Source organism: Corvus kubaryi, unplaced genomic scaffold, assembly GCF_017639235.1.
Source record: "Corvus kubaryi isolate FWS band 111438036 unplaced genomic scaffold, C.kubaryi_AGA036_p1.0 37334, whole genome shotgun sequence".
Classification (NCBI taxonomy): domain Eukaryota; kingdom Metazoa; phylum Chordata; class Aves; order Passeriformes; family Corvidae; genus Corvus; species Corvus kubaryi.
This window is the reverse complement of record NW_024581108.1, coordinates 18,522,982-18,543,311: the sequence shown is the minus strand read 5'-3', so window position 1 is coordinate 18,543,311 and position 20,330 is coordinate 18,522,982. Positions and strand designations below refer to the sequence as shown.

At 42.9% G+C, this 20,330-nt stretch overlaps 1 protein-coding gene across 1 annotated transcript in view; it reads left to right on the top strand.

Annotated features, from left to right (window-relative positions):
- Positions 1–20,330, top strand: part of TRABD2B (TraB domain containing 2B) — a 268,251-nt gene that overhangs the window by 131,699 nt on the left and 116,222 nt on the right. The window contains exon 2 of the mRNA XM_042030644.1: positions 11,883–12,029. Coding sequence (XP_041886578.1) covers positions 11,883–12,029 — 147 coding nt within the window. The remainder of the gene's footprint in view (positions 1–11,882; positions 12,030–20,330) is intronic.

The following is a 20,330-nucleotide window of genomic DNA, read 5'->3' as shown; positions in this document are numbered from 1 at the left end:
TAGGAGTCCTTCCCCTCCTCTCAAGACTTTAATGGCTCTGGTCTGTAATCTTTGCAAGTCACTGGCTCGTGCACTCATCCATCTACCTTCAGAGCTGTGCACAGGGCTTGGCTTCACTCTGACATTCTTGTGTACCAAGCATTCCCATGACAATAGCTTGAAAAATGCCATGCTGGTTTTGTTGCCTCTCTAACATCACCGTGTACCTGTGGGAAATTCTGAAAAGGGCAACAGTCTTGCTGTATTTGATGGAGGGGGCGTGTTTTGAAAGCAGACAGGTCGGTGGCAAATGCAGCCTGCAAGGAACAGAACCAGCTTATTTCAGCCGGCAGCTTTGGAGAAAACCAGCATTGATAGGTTTCAAGTTCGTGTGCGTAGACACTAATAAGAAAATTTCGGGCAAACGATTTGGATGGAATAGTTTATTGTTTTTTTGGTTAATCCCTTTTCAGTTTCTATCAGCATAGAAGGAGCAGAGCTCACGGTCATTTGTGCCCAAAGCAAAATATGATGAGAGCAGGCAAACTAAAGTGTAATTTAGCTTCCTAAAAGCAAAGAGGAGAGGTCATTCCATCAGAAAAAAACAGTCAGAATTTGCAATTTAAACAAGATTCCACAAAGTCTTTGTCTTAATAATGCTTGTGTCCTAATGCTTGGAACCTACTAACTTCTAGTTACCAGAGCTCAGTAAAGCCATGTTTCCTGAGCAACTTCTTTTGCAATCTATTCAATTTTTGCCTCTCTATATAAACTTTCTGACATTTTTCTCCGATGTGTTCATTGTTTGTGCCTTCACTGAATAATTCCAGAGCTTCACCTCATCTCTAATTGGTCCTGAACATTTGCTACTCAAGCTAGAATTTTATGGTTATATCTCAAATTTGAGAAACAATTAAATGGAAAGTATAACTGCCCTTGTACAAAATACAAACACAGGGCAAAATTCCCTGCCAAGTGAATTAGTAAGGGATGGTTGGGGCAAGTTAATCTGAAGGGGCAGAAAGTCAAACTGAGGCAGATCTCTTTCAGGTATTCTCTCTGCTTTTTATGTATATGGACCAGAATGGTGCCTGAAAACAGTATTAATTACTCATTTCATTATTTATGTGAGGAAATATCCCACCTTCAGTAATATTTGAAGCTGTGCAAAGAATATTCTTCTGCATCCTTTCTTAATTGGAAGAAAAAAGAAAATGAAAGTGTTACTCAAATGAAATGCTTTTTTCAGAATTCGCCAATATAAATAAATGTTTTGCAGCAGCATCTGGTTCATGGCTCTAGCCAGGAGAGCAAAAATCTGAGAACACTCTTCTTGGTTTTTTAGCAGCATATCCTCACTGGTACCTGATTTCATAGGTGTTCTGTGACTGGAGCAGAGACTGTTTAGGCTAGGCTTAAAAAGGCTGCAAGCAAAAAAATCTTTTCGTTCCAATGATAATAAAAATGTAACAGTTATCTTTCAAGAGACAGCTATAGCCTCCCATAATTCATAAACAGGAGCGTTCGATTGAGGGAGCCAGTATAGTAGAAAATAAAGTGTCTGAATTTATCATTCTGACTTTGAAAGCTAACAGAGAACTTTGTTGCAAATAATTAATTTTATAATTTTCTTCTGGCTTGGCAACTTGACTGTGAATAGATTGCAGTTTCCTTGAGGCTACTTGTTAGCTGAACTTATTTGCTGAATAATTGATGTAAATATCTCAGCAAATAGTAAGTAATTATTCTTGGCCTCTGCTTAATTTGAAGGCAAGTGCTTGGCTGCAAGTAGATGATATTAGAAATTCGAGCTGCTGTGATTTGATGGGTAGGTCACCTTCTTTCCCTGGCTAACTGGATTTTGAGTAATTTTTATGTAGACTGCACCAGGGCTGCAACACTCTGGAGGGGAGCACCAGCTCGAGCCATTTTCATGCTTTGATGCAGCAGCTCTGGGAGAAGGAGGCAGCATGAGGGGTGAGCAGTGCACTGTGCTTTACAAGGTCTGCATTGGAACCCTGATCCTGAGGATAAAACTGTGAATTCCCAGAAGGAAAGAGGGGCTGTCCTGGTAAGGCCACCCAGGGATCGCTGTGCTCTGTAACAGCTGGCACAGATGGGCTCCCATCGTCTGTCCTCCTTAAGGACTTGAGTGTTCTCTGGGTGAGGAAGACCCAAAGGGAGCAGGTGCCAGATCGAGCCCTGTGTTCATTAACAGACATGGGGTACCCCACGCCTGGTCACTATGTTCCCCAGTGGCAGAAACATCTTGCATAATAAAATTAATTCAAACTGAGATAATGCTAAGCTAAAAGAAAAAACAACAATCCAAAACAAGGGCTTATTCCTGATGAGTTCAGCTCCCTGCTTCCTCTTGAAGTTTGCTTTTTCTTATGCTGTTCTGAATTGTAATTTCTATTTTTTTTCTCCTTTCCCTGCTGGACCTCATAAGGATTCAGTCCCCTACAGGCTTAGGAAACATTCCCTTTTCTACATCTGTCAACTCAGTGGTGCTCACATGGAGTCTAGAAAGCTGAGACAGTTGTTGCCCCAAAGTGTTTGTCTTTGGCCAGAGGTTGCAGCTCCATCTGGCTCCCTGGAAAGTGCTCCCCTTCCCCATGGGCTGTGATTTACTCTCCAGGATAGACACATATTGAAACTGGCACCTGCTTCTGCTGATACCCCGGGCGGGGAGTTGGAAATTCAGGACATAAAGATCTATGTCCCCTCCAGCCATTCCTGCTGCAGGAGCAGCAGTCTGGAAAGGGGCCATGCTGGCATCGTGAGGTGTTAAGCTGGGATGGCTGAAGGAGTTAATCTGCTGCCTCACTGTAATATAATAGAAAGAAAAACATGCCTGTGGGGCTAGTCCGTTTTACTATGTAGCTTCAGCTGGTAATTAAAAAGCAACAGTTCAAAATTAAGCAGTAATATGAATAAACCCCAAATTAAATATACCCAGGACAGGTTGCATTTTTCAATGGGTGGATGCTTAGCATATCATGAAACTAGACTTTTTAAAGAAAATGTCTCAGGCTGGGTGCCTGAAGCTGGGAGTTCCCCAAACCGCCCCAGAGCTTTGCTTTTTTCCATCAGGGTGCCCCTTTCATTGCAGCTCACTCGTCACTGGGGGCAACTGGTCCGCTCCACTCAGGGCATGTTCCCACATTCCTTCTGTTACAGTGGAGACAAAAAAAGAAAAATCGAAACCCCAGAAGGGCCAGGTAGCAATTTCACTGGTGAGCTGAGCTCAAATGTGGTTTCAGGTTCTTGGGAAGGATTTCATGTGCCCCCTCTGAAGGTGAAGGGACAATGTGCCCATTTAAGGTGGAGAAAAGTGATCGTGGGCGCTGCCCTTCGGGCATGCTGCCAGGCTTCCATTTGGGAATGAAATTGCTGAGCAAAGCAGCAAGCTGAGAGCTCCTCTCTGCGTAGAGCAGGCAGATAGATGGCTGCTCTTCAGAAGAGTGGTGCAGCATGGGGATAATTTTGAGGTGAAGGCATGGGGAGCAGGGAGATGGGTGGGAACGAGTGATAGGAGAAGAGGTATTGTCATCCACAAGGTCCCCAACTGGCAGATTTCCAGAAGATGGGAAGTGTTGTCTGAGAAAAGTTCACGCTCTGCTCACCTCATTTCTTACGTGCTTTCCCAAAGTATCTGCTACCAGACACTTTTGGGGCTCTTGGGCTTATCTGGGCTGACTGTTCTTGTTTCAATGACACCTTTGAGCAACGTGCTGCAGCCGCTGCAGCACCTCTCCTGGAACACTGCTCTTCTCCAGAAACCTCCTCACAAACCTCCGGTGCCCACAGAGCTCTTGTGTTACATGGGGTGTGGGGGTGGTTCCCTGACACTGAGGCAGCATTTGGGGTTTCTGAATACAGGGGTTTGCTCTTGACTATTAAGTGTGAGGTACCCCCAGGACAGGAATGACAAAGTGGAGCTGGAGGCCAAGCAGGGCTTGCTGGGATGGTGGCACAGGGGAAAACTGTGGGGACTCAGAGGTGTGCAGGAGGCAGGCTGGCAGACAGCCCAGATAGGCAGCAGGGCAGTGTCCAGTTTGTCCCACTGGAACACTGCCTGCTTTGTCTGGGTGAGAAGTGTCTCTGCCTTCCTCTGTGCCTGTGGCTTTCACATGATCCAGGGGTGCTGCTTTAGACAGCCATCATCCAGTGTCACAGAGTCCATCTCCTTTCTCTCTGTGGAGTTGGGTCCGTTCAGACCAGTTGAGCACTCCAGCCTTTTGCGCTCATAATGGTCTTTCCAATATCTTTTATGGGTTGCTTAAAATCAAACCCAGTTGCCAGCTACTCAGCCCGGGAAGACCTGTCACTCCTTTGCCACAGATTAACATGAAGGGTGTAAAGAAAGGAGGTGAAACAATTTACACCATCATGTGTGACTTGATTAAAACTAATGTAGGATTTTTAGGTTACTGGTAAGCATTTCGTATGCAGTGTTTTGTTGTCTAATATGTCCTTCCTTTAAGTCACATAACTGAATATCTGAGGTGAGTTCCAAGGAGAAGGAATTTTCTTTAGAACCACTTTGAGTTCAGCCTTCCTTCAAGAGTGCTCTCTCATGCCAGAAGTATGAACTGGTTTTACTGAGAGTTTACCTTTTTGTTTACAAGATCTAAGACTCCAGTCCAGAAGTCTAAACAGTGACACTTGGATCTGCAAGCCATCAGTGCTGGGCAGGGTGTTGGTTACTGGAACTGGTTGCACTTCATCAGAAAAACATTTGCAGAATTAGACTGCTCAGAGTGTAACTCACTTGGTGAAAATATTTAGCCTTTTAGATAGGTTTCCTCATCAAAATTAATTTACTGAGCTCAGCACAGCTGGGAAACAGGACTGATGCAGAAGTACTGGATGCAAGTAAATCCTGCATACAAAATCCACACAAGTGCTACATTTAGATTGCAAATTTAACAGAAGTCATTCTATCCAGAGTTTCAGTTCTGATTAAGATGCAAATCCATCTTCCTGTTGTTTCTTAATTTATTTCCCTAAGATTGAATGTGGGCATTAACCAAGGCGGAGTTATCCTACAGAGTCAGTGCTCACTCACACTGTGACTGGTTGGACGTACAGCTGAGTTACTGGCAAAAGAGACCCTGCCAATGATGTGGTGAGAGCATTGAAACTAAAACATCCTTCCATCAGTGTGGTGGTTCACAAAAGGGGAAAGGATGGAAATTCCATATCAAAGCTCTTTTCCCCCCACCCTTTCTTGTGTGTTAATCTGGACTCTAAGTGCCTTTAGCAAGTAACAGAGGTCACTGCTGTTAGAAAAAAAGCTTTCAGATCTTACCCTCCTTCCAGTACTGCCTTTGCTACAGCTGCTGCTGACTTCAGTTTACATATTTAGGACCATTTTTGGGTTTTTATTGACCTATTTAGAGTGGGTGTGGTATTTATAGTATATTATAGTATTTGTTTTAAAGTGCTTTCAGGACAGAAATTAATTCCATGTCTTTTTTGTCTTAATGACCTTGTGCAAGAGCAGATTTGCATCCAAGAGCACCAGCTGTAGCTGTCTTGCCTGTTCTATCACATAACCCACCAAACCCCCAAACTGCTGCTCTCCAGGCTCTGACTGAATCCTGTGCCTGCCCCAGCCCTGCTGAAGCCAGGAACTTGGAGCAGAAGCAATGGTGTAGTAGGATCAGCCCAGGGAATGTGTGAGCTGCCATCAATCCAGGGACTCCTTCTCCAGCTCAGGGAACTTAGGGCTGAGAGCATGGGGCTCTCATGCACTCTGCAGTGTTTGCTGTCTAGAATTTTCAGTTTGTTTTTGATTCAGTCCAAACACGGGGAAAATAAAATAAAAACCAAAATTACTTTTGCATGTGCAAGTTCATCATGGGATCCCTGCATAAGGACAAAAGTCAGGGGGCTGAAGTCAAGCTGTTGAAGTCAACTCCAGCCAGAGCTTTGGGCATGTAGGGCTCAAGGCTGGAGCCCCAGTGGCCCTGCAGCTTTCCCAGTATCAAGAAAACCAGTCTTAGTCCTGTGGCTGCACATCAGTATTGTGACTGCGCTGCCCTGGACCTCTGTGTCACTGTCACAGCTGAGCCATAGGATGGGTGGTGGTTTGAGGTCTCTCCAAGCGCCTCAGTCAGATCCAAGCTGGTTTAGTAAGCTGGTTAATTGGCAGCTGGAAAGGGAGGGGGAGCAGCGAGGTCCCTGGGTCTCCCTGGTCAGTGCCAAGCCGCAGACTGTTAACTACTCCTGCCTTTCAGAAGCAATAACTGCGGGTTTGGGGAGCATATGGAACCAACTAGCCGAAAGGCTTTTATGAGCAGCTTTAACAGGGGGCACAGTTTGTGAGCAGAAATTCCAGTGGATGAGTTAATAGTTTCACTTTCCTTAGCTGTCCCTTTATAGGAAAAACAACAACAAAGCTGGGCACGTTCCTCCCACAGCCCCGGCTGTACAATGTGCCGATGCATCCAGGATTTCATTTGGACACTGGGGGAGTCCTTTAGTAGATCCCCCAGGACCTGTTTTTCCAGAGCTATTTCCTGATGCTGACCTCATTAGGTGAGTTTCACAGCTCACTAATTCCTAGCAACAGCACAAGAGATTCAAGGAAAGGGGAAACCCGTCTTCTGGAAACCAGTGGAACTGAACAGATTTGGGCAAGCACTTTTATTGCTTTTCATTAATCTGGAAAATCAGGGACTTGCATTTTTCTTTCATTTTCTTTTTTTTTTTTTTTCCTCCCAAGTAACTATTTTGACCTGAAACTGTGTATTTGATTTTTTGTTTGATTACAGATTAGGATAACTACAACAGGAGAACCCCTGCAGAACTGTATATCTCAATATTAATGTTGCCATTTGTTTTGAACCAAGTAGGAGAGTGGGCATTTCTTTTTTGGAATTGCAGTCTGGGCACTGACAGGATATAGTCACTCTAACACTTCCAGTAATGCTTATTTAGCGTTTGCATTGTGGTGGCACGTGTCCAAAAGAGAGAGCAAAGGAAAACAATAAGTTGCCTGCTCAAGAGCTGTCATCATAGTGTGAAATTTAAGTACTTGTTTTTGTGGTATTGTTATTAATCATGGGTCTGTGCAGGGGTCATCCTGTAATTCCAGCTACTGGAGTCCTGTGAATGCAAAGCTTGGCCTGAGAGTTTTGCTAGGGTTGCCTTCCATCTTCAGGTCTCCTGTATAGCAAACACACCAGAAGAACACGGTTCCAATTTGTTTTAAGCTTAACAAAATATGTGTTTCTTCTGTTGTAATTCCTGAATTTGTTGTCTGTTTTATTAGCAAGATATTTCATAGGAAGGTTTGGGACCACTCAAGCATTTTATCTGTGAATAAGGTTTCCTTGTCTTATTTTACAGTTGCTTATTAGGTGCTCCCACAAAGCTTTTTCTTTCCATTATGGCATTGTTTGGGGCCTTAGTTAGAAAAATTGAAGAGGTGGACCTGGCAACCTTTCCACTTGGTTCCACAGGGGAACAGGTCCACCTGTCCACCGCTGACATAACCAGGAATGCTGCTGTATTTGATGAGGGTTAATTTGGTTTATGTTTTCTGGGCTTTCTTATGCTCTTCAGCTAGAGACAAAGCACAGAACATGGATAAGGAGAAATCCCTCTGGCACAAGGTCTGTGATTTCTCCTCCTTAGCTATCACATACAGCACTAACGTGGTTCTGGCCTTCAGGAGCCTTCAAATGTCCAGTCTGAAGCTGCTGAACTGGCACAATAAAACACAATGTTTGTGAGAGTACATTGGAACAAAGGTTTTTCATCTAGCTTTACTCCCAAACCCAAGTTCAATGAAGAAAATTATTTCTGGTGGAAAGGCTGGGGTGATCCTAAGCCCAGTCCAAGTACACATTTATTCACTTCTCCTCCCTCTTTGAAAAGGTGGCAGTGGTTCTCTAGATCTGTTTCCGTATCTTGGGTTTACTTCCCTAAAAACCAAATCTCATTAAATTGTCACATAAAATCAAACCTCCAACCTCACCAATGTGTTTGTGAAACAAAATTCAAACTGTCCCAAGGACAACTGCTGGTACCAACACTTCTGGGCAGTGCCAGCCTCGGGACCTTAGGACCCACTGCAGTTGTGCCTGCTTGCTTTATATGAGTGGTTTGGAGGTTTTATAATGATTTATCTTTTTGAAGGTGAAAGTTAAACACCATAAACATTCAAGTTGGTTTATATGGGAGGTTTACTTTTGTAACTCATTCCTTCTGTTCTTGTGTGACTCCTGGCTCTGTAATCCAGAGGCAAGGACAGGGGGAATACTGTTTGAGTGTCAAGGTGATCAGTAAAGCTGTTACTGAAGCTCTTCACTGGTCCAGCTCCTTTTCTTTGAGATGTCCAAAGGCTGTGCAAAATAACTCCTAAAACATCTGGACCAGTGGTCCCTGGCACTGTGTAAGATTGGTGGGACGCACTCCCACTGACAGTAAAGCAGGACAGCCCTGAGGGCCGAGCTGGCGTCTCCAAATACCCAAATAAAATCTCTGTGTTGGGAGAATGACACCACCCAGATTAAAAGGTTGATCAGTCACAAATGGCAGGGGCCAGAGACAGACGTGCAAAAATGCCTTCAAAGCACACCAGGGCGAGGACCGTAAATTGTGTGAATAAAAATGTGCTTCCCAAGAGCCAAAGTCATAACTTCCCATTGCTTCCCAGAGCAAATCCCGTCTGCTCTGTTTATTAGGTGGGACTGTGTATAGGCAGTCACTCTAACTGTGTTTATTTTGAAGTCATCAGTTGTTCAGTAATCTCAGGCACCTCTGGGAGATTTAACTCAGATAGAGGATTAGGCTGGGGGTCGTGGGGTCACTGATATTAAGATAGAGAGAAGGGAAGGAAACAGCGTTGTTTTTGTGGCATTATCTGAACAGTAAGGAAAAATAAATTTGGGTTTTAAGCTGGCTTTAACCTGACTCTGAAGGAAATGGTTTACAAATCCAGCCAGCAAGCAGGCGACAGTGACGAGACCCTGCTTCTCTTTAAATTTGTTTTGAGCCACCCAGCCAAAACCCGTGGTGGAAATGGCTTGATTAAGCAAGACTTCTCTAGAAATCTGTAAATTACAGTTTTCCTTTAGCATATTCAAGTGTTTGAGTTTCTGATTTTAACTTTCCTCCTAAAATAAAATCCCTTGGGTGGCTTTTGGGGCAGCAGTTTGAACCCAGCGCTGAGCTCCCCACGGTATCAGCCACGTTCTGGATGGGTTCAGCTGGTGGCCAGCATCACCTCTAGGTCCCAAAGCTGCTCTGGGGCAGAGAGCAGGGACATTAATATCCTGGCACTAATGAAATCATGGAGGGCCATCTGCCAAAATCTCCAACATAACTCATTCTCTCTCATTTGGAATCTTTGGTGTCTTACAAGAAGTGAACTTGTATTGTGGATTGCTGTGCAGGCTGATTTTTGAGGAAGACATAGACAACTTTCTTCAAGATCTCTAACCCCCTGCAAATGAGACTGAAATAATACAATAGGTTCCAAACTTATTCAGAGGAGTAAGACCCAGACCATTAATGCAAGGACTAGTTTCCCCAGAATAACAAAAAAAAAAAAAAAAGAAAAAGGGGGGGAAAAGGCATTGAGGGTAAAGTAAGTAAGGATTTGTTTATTGCCTTCTTAATATTTTATCACAAAACACACGGTCTTACCCTCAGGGCTTGTTGGGGGTTTGTATATGTGTGTGTGCCTGTGTGTATACATATTTTTGTATATAAAAATCCAGTAACATCCATTGTTTAAAAAATCAAAAATGAGAAGGATTTTGCTAAAAGCATTTTGGGAAAACCTCTGCTCTCGTTTTTCCTGTCAATGTTTTTCTAAGCTTTTATTTTTATTCATCAAAATGTTTAGAATCCCCAGGAAATCCTGGGATGAGCCATTTCCTCTTCGAGCTGTAGCCTTTAGGGGAAAAAGAAAAAGCTCAGATCCTTTCAAACGTTAGAAATTTTTCAAACTGTGTTTTTTGCATGTTTTTTAAATTAGAGAAAAACTTAAGTTAGGAAGATGCTTAACTTCAGGCTGTAGTCCTGGGAAAGCTTGATCTCTTTGTAGAAAAGCCTGAAGAGACCCTTAGATCTGGGCAAGGAAATCTTTTAGGCTTGGCTCTTAATGGGGAACCGATTGCTGAGTTGAGGTATAACAGGTTCAGTTGAAAGACCATCTTTTTTTTTTTTCCCTAAGTAAATTAAAAAATAGCATTTTTTAAATTTAGCTTTTTTTTTTAATTTTGGCTTTTCCTCAACCTAATTTGTGTATGTTATTTGGCATATTACAGCTTTTTATTGAGGCCGTTAGTGTCCTGAAGATCCTTTATTATTATTATTATTATTATTATTATCATTATTAACATTATATTAATATATTATTATATTAATATTATTAATCATTAAATATCTGATCTTATTTGTTATATACATGAGATTTTGCAACCTCCTTTCCTTCACCTTCGGATAAACTTCAATGGGAATTGTAATTTTAAACTAATAAGAACTTCCATCCTATATACAAATATATACAAATACATATGTAAATTGCTGATTTTAAACTCCACTGGGGTTCACTCCTTGAAGTGGGTTCAGTTGGTAAAGTTTCAGAAGGTAAGAATTCAGGTCCCAGACTGCAGCTCAGCAGGGGTTACCTTACCCAGATTTTGAGATGATTGGTGTTCTCTGGGAAGGATGGGGCACTGCTGTTATAAATGAGAAAAGCTCAAAGAGTGGTGAAATACGAGACTGAGGGGTGCAGGAGTCTTTTCATTAAAAATGACACATCAATCTAATTTTTCAGAATTCTGAATTCGCAGTCACCACATAACACGTTATTCTAGGAAAAGGGTGTTTGTTTATTTATATAGTTTGTGACAAAAGTCTTCACTGCTGTTCTTCTGATTTATTCATCTACTTTTTATCAAGTTTCTTCAGAAGGTTCTTGGGCAGAGGAACATGTAAAGCCCAGGCTTGGTGGTTCAATAACTGGTATAAATTACTCCCACAGTCTGTCACAAATCTAAAAAGATTTGTGGTAATTCATGTGAAATTTAGTAGTCTTTTTTTTTGGTAGTTTTATTTGTTTGTTTGTTGGGCAGGGGTTGTTTGTTTGGTTGGGTTTTTTTTGTGGTGGTGGGCTTTTTGTTTGTTTGCTTGTTTGTTTGCAGTTTGTTGGGTTTTTTTGGTAATTCAAGGGAAAAAAGTCCAATATTTAAGGACGTTTATTTTTTTGGTTACCCAACATTATCTAGTAAACGATGCTTCTGCTTTGTTGTTTGTTTTCAGATTTGGGGTGGGAATACTAGACCAGTCTGCTGGGACAGTGTTACAAATCTGTATCTGTGTTCTCACTTTGCAAATGGGTGGGTGAAGGAGGAAGGACTGAAGGAGGGAGACCAGTAATGAATTCCCTAAAGTTTCTGTTACTACAGCATGTACAGAGTCCCAGTACAACACCTGTGACTTCAGAAGTTCAGAAGATTTTGATGTTTCTATCAAAAACATTTCAACTGAGTTTGGGCTTTGGATTTAAGTCGGGGAACAGGAAACAGTCAGAGGCAATAGAAGTTTCTTCATTTAGAGGTGTTTTATTTCCAGTGTCTGTCACGTAGCAAATTAACCAGCACAGAGAGCCCAGGAGTTCTCAGGCTGTGACCTCTGAGCAGTATATATCTGTTGAGAAGTTGTACTCTGTGGAGAATATAACAGGGTCTCGCTTCTGAATACTTTTCCATTTGGGAATGCTTAAAGACCATCCCTTGTTACTGTGGGCCAGAATGGATCAAGGGAATAGACTTCAGGCACAGGAAAGTCTTTCAAACTTTTGTCCTTTAGACTTTGCTGTTTTGATTCCTACTGTCTTTAACTTTTTCTCTCTTTTCCTGTCTGTGTTTCTGCAGGTGCTGTTTGCTCTAAACCAAACTCTGCTCCAACACGAAAGCCTTCGAGCAGGGAGTTTGCAGGCCCCTTACACCACTGAGGATCTCATCAAGCACTACAACTGTGGAGACCTGAATGCTGTGATATTCAACCATGACACTTCTCAGGTGAGCAGAATTGTTCCAGATGGGCCAGAGAACTGAGGAAAAATCAGCTGCTTTAATAGCAATATCGCAGTCATCACTTCATTTTCTGACTCCTCTTCCCCTTCTTCCTTTTAATGCCCTGTGTTTTCTTTCCACACGTGCCTCATTTGCCTGGTGAGAGAGTGGAATTTCCCTGGTTTTGCTCAGGCTCTGGGGAATCACAGAATGGTTTAGGTTCAAAAAGACCTCCAAGATCATTGAGTTAACTGCTAACCCAGCACTGCCAAGTCTGCAGCTAAACCGTGTGCCCAAGCACCACATCCACACATCTTTTTAAATACCTCCAGGGATGGTGACTCCAGCACTTCCCTGAGCAGCCTGTTCCAGCACTTGACAGCCCTTTTGATGAATAAATTTTTCCTAATATCCAATCCAAACCTCCCCTAGCGCCACTTGAGGCTGTTACCTCTTGTCCTATTGCTTGTTACTAGGAACAAAGAATGGACTGCCTGGAAAACTTTCCTAGGTATGTTCTTGAAAAAAAGTTGATTCTAGATGTTTGGGGCTGTTGAATGCAGGCCTCTCATTAAGGGGGAGGGGAGGGAAATCTTTGTAATATTTGAGCTTACATATGAAGAGGAAGTGGACTTTATGTAAATACTCTATAAAGTAAATAACTTCTTGAACATGTCATAATTCAATAATTTTGTATGTGTCTCAGGCAGCCCTTCAGTCTCTGTTTATCCTAGTTATCCAAAGCTATTAAAAACTCTCAAGGGAGCAGAAATCTGCTTTCCAGACCGGTGTGATGCTTCATGGCAAACTGAGATTCTTGTTTAATACGTAGGTTCCTCTTTCCCCTTTCCAGTTAATTCTGTGAAATCTTGGTCTTTGTATGTCATCTCCAACATCTCCTTTTTTTGATAAATATTCCCAGGTTCCTGTCTCAGGTGCAGTGACTCACCTGTGTAAATTTGACAGCCATAGTATTATATGTGTTTTGCCACTGAAGGAATTAAATCATGATAGCAGTTTACCATTAGCAGATGCAAATCAAGGAGAACTGTGTGACTTCAAGAGAGAACTGAGATGGGGTAAGCTCAATCTGTGGATTGGGGCAGAGGTCTCTGGGTCATTTTATCTTGCCATCACTATTTTGGGTTGCACAGGGCTCTGTGGGTCACTTGTTTCTCAGCAGAACTGCTGGGCAAGCAAGTGGGGCCCCAATGTGGGATAAAAGCCCTTTGCTGTCCCAGTTAACTCAGCCCTAGAAAATGAGGCACTGTTGTAGCATGACCGAGCAGGACAGACCAGGGTGATTAATGTGGCAGCACTGAAGCACAAGAGTGTGTGGTACCAAAGCTGCCAGAGCTGTTCATTCTGGTCAGCCTTGCACTGAAAAGTAAGGGGGGAAAGGGAGAAAGCAACTTGGGTAGGAACACATCTTTAAAGATGGGGGATGTGAGTTGGAAAAGATAGAGAGCTCATGACTTTAGAGGATCCTGGAGAAGTCAGTAGTTATAACCATTCCTGCAATGTTGAGGCACAGCACACATGATAAACAAGGAATAAACAAGCAAGATGTAGTGGAATATTTGCCATGGATGCCGTGAAAGGATCGCTAGTAGTCAAGCCCACAAAGACAGTCCTGGTATCTGGATGTCCTGTGCCACTTTTTAATCGCCAGTGTAATTTCTCCTAATCAGTAAAGCCTTTGAATCGAAGATGAGTTGTGGTCATTCATAGCAATTGCATGGACTCACAGACACCTCTGATTTATTGACACATTGTCCTGTAACAGACAGGTTAGACTTGAGAGGAACCGTTTGCTGTAAAAACTTCTTTATCCCTGCAAATTACTGGATCAAGTGTGAGTTTCAAACCAGTGTTAAAGGCAGAAGAAACAAGCCAACAGCCAGTCAGAGTTCAAGCACTGGTGTTAGTCATGGTCCCAGGGTGCACACAGTTGATGGAGATTACAACGCTTACAGGCCATGGAAAATTAAAATCCCTCTATGTATACTGGTCCCTGCAGAACTCTAAATATTGTGCAGTACTGTTGGGTAAAGAGTTTTTTGTTTGGTAGTGTTTTTATAAACCAGCTTTATACCATTTATTTTAACTGCAAGCAGAACAAAATAGAAAATTAAAACATAAAATAAACTCCCTATTCAAGTCAGGTTTTGCCAGTTGGGGTCATTCCAAAGTTTGTTCTGTGTGGTTTTTTGCAAGGATGAAAGACTCTGTCTGTCATGGAGAGTTCTTGCCATTTGGTTACCAAATTAGATTAGCCTGGCTCAGATATTACACTTGAAAGATCCCCTGTGGGATCTCTCTCTGGAGGCATTAAATGTAGGCACAGGGATTTATCATGTGCTGAGTCTATTGCAGTTCAGGGCAGGTACCCTTGCTGGTCTTGGGAGATGAGAGTGCCACAGTGATTTCGGAAAGTGTGTCTGTTCTTCCATGATATCCAGCTGCTGGCCCAACTCTTTAGAGGTCTTATCAGACCTTGGAGCTGGTACTGTTAACACAACCTTGAAATACCACATAGAATGGAACAAAAGATCAGGAATGGAGTTGTAAGAAACACCTGTGTGAATGATGGAGGCCAGGAATTCAGCTCCATCCAGTGCAGCCCGGGAGAACTGCAGAAGGATGTGACTCTCACTCTTTGAGGATTGATTTGGGGGGCTGCTTAAGGTTATTCATGCCTGCTTGTCCCTTGAAGGTTATCAGCAGCTGCAGAATAAAGGTGAAGCTGTCCATCAGTTGGCTCAGTTCTGAGCTGATGGTTGAGGTGGCTGTAATGGACTGGGAAGGAGGTGACAAAGTCTAAGGTCTCTGTGGGGACAGTGGCAGGGAGCAGGAGAGTATTTATGTGGGTGCAGTAACTTGCTAAATGCCTCCAGCATCACTCTTGGGAGATGAAGCATCTTCAGGAGCTGTCTGCAAGGTGCTGAGGTGACTTAGAGCAAAAATCATCCTGGAGCAGAAAGGACCAGAAGAGGAAATACCCCAGCACTGTTGACCTGACATGTTACAGATTAGTTCCTTGAGCCTCTTCAGCCTCCCCAAGAGAGTTTGGGAAGTGTGCAGTTTCCTGCACGTTCCTGAGTCCTGCAGCATTTGGGAGGAGAGGGCAGAGCCCTTCTGGGACCAAGACTGTGCCAAGGTGGTGCACAGACAGGATGGTGCTGGGAGGAAAAGCGCAGGGAAAGGTACTTCCTAGTCCAAAGCAGGTTTCAGTCAGAGCACAACTCCTTTGTCACCCATGGGTAGGGACAGGACCACCCCAGGGAGATGCTGCTCACTTTGGGGTTGGGAAGTGCAGCTCAGCCAGGGTGCCCAAAATGAAGGAGTGTGAGCAGGGCCCCATGTCCCTGACTCTTTCCCAGAGCTGTCAGCCCTGAGGAGAGCGGAGGAGTAAACAAATCCTTCTCACTTGCAGTGGGTTTTTAAAATTTTATTTTAATTAAGAACAGTGAAAGAGGAAACACCTCTGCTTTCCTGTGGTTATATTACATTAATTATTCCTCTCCCTCTCTCAATTTTTTTAAATTTTGTTCACAAGCACCATTTTTCCAAATGCAAAAAATCCTTATTTAAACTTAATAAAATTTTAAGGGGCTGACTTTACTAAGTTAGACTATGATGCAAAAGTGAAGTAGGAAACATCTCTCTTTCTTCAATAGCCTTCCTAAAACACTTGATTCTTTTGTGACTTTTGCAATCAAGAGGCTTATGTTGAGGCTTCTGGGCAAAGAGTCAAAATGATGCCAAAGAGGAAGTATTCTAAGCTAAAGATAGGATGGGTGTATTTTCTGCTCTTTCTCCAGACTGTTTTCCCCCTCAATGAAGTCAGTTTCTTTCTCTGCTTTTGTAAGTGTTCCCTAAAAGCAAAAATGTATTGGATTAGATCAGTAGCTTTAACTTCTGTATTCCGTCTGAAGCTCTCACTAGGGAGTGGAGGTCAGTGTGTCCAGAAGTATTAAAATGCAAAAAATCTGTAAGTTCAAAATTGGAAAATTATCTGTCTCCAAGATGATACTTTTTTTACCTGAGGCAGCAAATTGCCCAATGACCCAAAGCCTAGGTAAAGAAAAAGCAGGGTGCAGAACAATTTATTGTGTGGGGGTTTTTGCACAAGTGACGTCTTGTGGTCAGTTTTGAGCTATTCAGTTTTTAAGGACAGTTCTGTAAAGCAAATTCATCTTTTCCAGCATTGAATTAGCTGGTTCTATGGTTCCTTGTACCCCTGTGTACACTTTATTAAGAGGAAAATTGAAAATCCAAGGCTGAGATTTTTTTTCCTTCAGCCTTTTCCAAAAAATTATAGCTGTGGTCTCCAGCTGTTGTCTCTCATCTTCTGTCCCCAGCCATTCTCCTGACCTGAAGAGAGGCTCCTGTCCCAGGAGAAGATGATTTTTCCTCTCTCATTCCTGATCTGGCACGTCAGAGCCCTGCAGCTTTGCTGATAACTTTATAGACAATTTCTACTGCCTCAACTACCCAGGTTTCATACATGTTATTTGTGTGTCCCATTTAGGGTTAACAGCATGGGGCAAGAGTCATACCTGACACTTCCAAAGCACCTTTCATCCAGCGAGCCATTATGGTTTGTGTGTTAGATTATATTGAGAGCCCATTGAAGTAATGGAGAATATTTCCATGCCTTCAGCACGCTTTGTATTCCTCCCAGTGGGCCCAGCCATCACTGGATATCAAAATGAACAAAACAAGTGAGTGACTAACCCAGTTTACAGGCTTTGTGCTCAGCTCAGCATAATGATCTTCTCCTTGCCAGGAGGTGTAAGGTCTTGACTTCATCCCACACAGTTAAACAAACCGTGCAGTGAAGTTGTTTGGTTGTCACCACGGCTTGCAGACAGGTCTCAAGCCTGTTCAGGTGCTGTGCCTCCTCCTTCGAGCTGTGTCCATCAGAAACAACCAAGCTTTTTGGATACTTTGCTAGAATGATGCCATCCATATCTCAAGTTGCCTCTGCAGTTCGAAATGACGTGGGTTAATGTGGATTTAGAGAGTGGGTGTTGCCTTCTGAAAAGCATATGATGATCTTGATAACACAACATTAGAGATTCGTACACTAAGCCCGTGTCAGTATCGGCCTCCCTAAACTAAAGAAGAAAATGTTTAGTGCCTTACTTCACAAGGCACTTGCTGTTTATAAATCACTAGGTTGTGTTATGTACCTCTTTAAAAATGTTATCATCCTTCACTGAAATCTGTCCTTTAAGATTTAAGGGTCCTGATAATTCTAATTACATCATTAACTTGCCCCATTGTCATTCTGGATAAGATACAACTGGATTTCTGGCTCACTTCTCAAATCAATGAGAACTATCTGTGGAATGCTCCAGCTTCAGTAACTGCAGAAACACACAGCTGAGACCATTAGGTAGAGTGTTGAATGACAAGCAGACCTAATTTGTCCAAGGAATGGAGTTTTATCTAGGGCAGAAGAAGATAAATCCGTGAACTGAAGGCGCAGCTATTGTAACGCAACGCTCTGGAAGCATCTTATCGTTCTCAGCCGTAACAAAGTGCAGGCGAGCTGGCACAGTCTCCTGTTCTTCCAGGGAAAATGATTGTGGGCTTTCCAGCAAAGCAAGTGCAGGGTTGTCTTGGGTGCCAGGGGAGCCATCCCACGAGTTTCCCATTGTGGCTCCAGGCAGAGGGTCGGTCACGCTTCCAGGAGTGATTGTCAGGAGGACGTTGATGGCAGTCCTGATGCCAGCCGGGTGCTTGGTGACGCGGGCGCTCAGGGCTGCCTGTGCCACGGCCAGCAGAGCCTGGGCCCCACCTTCTCCTCTGTGGAAATGCTGCTGCACAGGGGCTGCTTTCCCATAGCTCAGAAGAGCTCCTGCGCTGCTCTGGTGGGATCATAATTTCTTCCCACTTGCACCTGAGTTACAGCTCTGTGTTTTGGTACACTGTGAGCATTTTGGAAGTGAATGAAAAAACAGAAGTGTAGCCAAAATTTTCAGAGTCTAATTTTCATATTATGTCAGAACAGGGTTCCAGATTGGAGCAATATTGTATTTTGGCTTATGTGTTTCAGAAAATTGGTTGCAGATCCAGACTGAGCGAAATCTACTTGTTGATGACAGTGCTGGGGAAAACATTGCAGAGATTGGTTTTTTATTAATAACCTGGAACATGCCCAGATAATTTTCATGCTACAGGTTTTGAAAATAGGTTGTTCTTGCTTGAAAAATTTCATTACATCTTTGCATTTGGAGTTGTTTTACCTTGGAAGTTCTCTCCCTCCTCTTTCCATGAGGAAAGCAATGGGAGAGGAGAGAGAGTCGGAGAAATTGGAACAAGACATTTAAAAGCTAAGATTTTTCTTTCACACTGCTGCATTATTAGAAAAAGAACATATTCACCTACAGAAAATGGCTGATTTACATTAAAACACTTAGGGATTGTTGGCTATCTGTATTTATTAGTTAGGGAATAGACTATAAATGAGTATGAAAGAGTGATTGGTAAAAATATTTGGAGTTGAAGGTGCTGCTTTCTGTGCAGTGCTGTATGTTTGCTGTAAAGCATTTACTTTCCCTTCTTTTTAAAGAGCTGGTTTATGAAGTGTTTCTTGGAAGGACTTGTTAAAGAGAAATGAAAAAGTCTTGTTAGTATTTTAAATAGTATCTTGGTTGAATGTACAAAGTGCTTTTTCTTTCTTCTTGTTTTATCGAGAAGATATATTTGCTCCTCATTATGACAGTGAGGGGGGAAAAAATGGGACAAGGGGGCAGCTTGGTTGGTTTGGCAGGACTTGGCAGGATTAGTGTTAGACATTATCGAAAAGACTGTGATCTTGGGCACTCCTGGACACAACATTTCCTGATCTGACACTGTTGCTGTGCATTACCAAATGGTGAATACCATCGGTCAGGTATCTCCGGTGTAAACTGGTTGAGCTCTCTGATGGTGACTTCAAACCTGGATCTTCTGTCCTCTGAGGGAGCTGGTACTGATAAACCCATAGGCTTACAGAGTTCCACCAGCCTGGATGCAAAGAAATCCATTTCAAGGGTAACTTAATCTGAATTATTCCTTATTTTTCTCCTCACTGGTCCTTATTCAATTTCTAAGCGCTTTCTTGGAGATGTTCTCCATCTTTTCATCTGGCAGCAGACCTCTTAAGTAACCCCACCTTAAAGAAAATTAAAATCAGTTCAAAAGCTATCATGCAGTTTGTTTGAGATGCCAGCATAACTAGAAAGCTGGTTGGACTGGGAGAAGCCTGGATTTCTTCTAGGGCCAAACGGGAAGGCAGAGCCACCTCTGCAATGCACTCCCTCGAGTGCCAGCTCCGGAGGTGCCGTGTCCAGCCCAGCTGCCGTTGTGTTACAAACCAGATTTCTGCTCCTTGCTAAGTTATGTGATACTGTGCAAATCATGTATTTCGGACCAGACTCGCCTAGAGTTAAACTAATATTGCAAACTTCACATACACATTCAGGCTTTTCCTAGAATCTCACTAGACGGGGATGGAAAGAAACTCATTGAAGAGCCCTGAACAATGCATATCCAAGACAACCAAACCTGAGTTGGTACCCACTACTAACCAGCTGTTCTCCCACTGTGAAACAGAAGACAAAATGAAAAATACCTTAGGAAAAAGAATTGCATTTCTTTAATAAACCAACCCCAAACCCAAACCTTCTGGCCCCCAGTCTTTTCAGTTTATTGCCCTGCTTTGCCCTTTGATCAGTATCTTTACTTGGGTGTCATGGCAATATAATAGGTGATGGTTTTAGTGTCAGAACAGAAAAAAAATATTCTTTGTCAAAGAAAAGAAAGCATTTGGACGGGAAATAGAAAAACTTGAACTTTTCCATATGTTTGCAAGCTCGTGAAAGCTGGCCTCAAAAAAAATCCCAATGTTAAAAGGGTTTTAAGTGTGGCAAGAGTATCATTAGGTTGTTAAGATTTACCCTCCCCTCTGAAACCCAGACCTTCATTTGCATCCACTGCAGGCTTGTCATCCTTAGTCAATTAATGAGCAGGTCCCTGTAATCTGGTCCTAAATATACACCACATAGTTGGGTGAAGCTTGCAGAAAGGGGGCTGGGATCATTGTTCTGACTGTGTTTTGTTAAGACTTCTTTAATCAAAACATTCATTCAGATAGAGAGGCCTGCTGCATATTTTGGCATCGCGACCAAGGGGAGCAGGGACGAGGTTGGGGTGGGGAGCGAGGCCTTGGAGGAGGGGTTGGTGTTGCTTGCTTCTTTTTCTCTTTTTTTTCCCAAGCGCTTGGAAAGCAGCTATTTAACTGGTGTGGAAAAA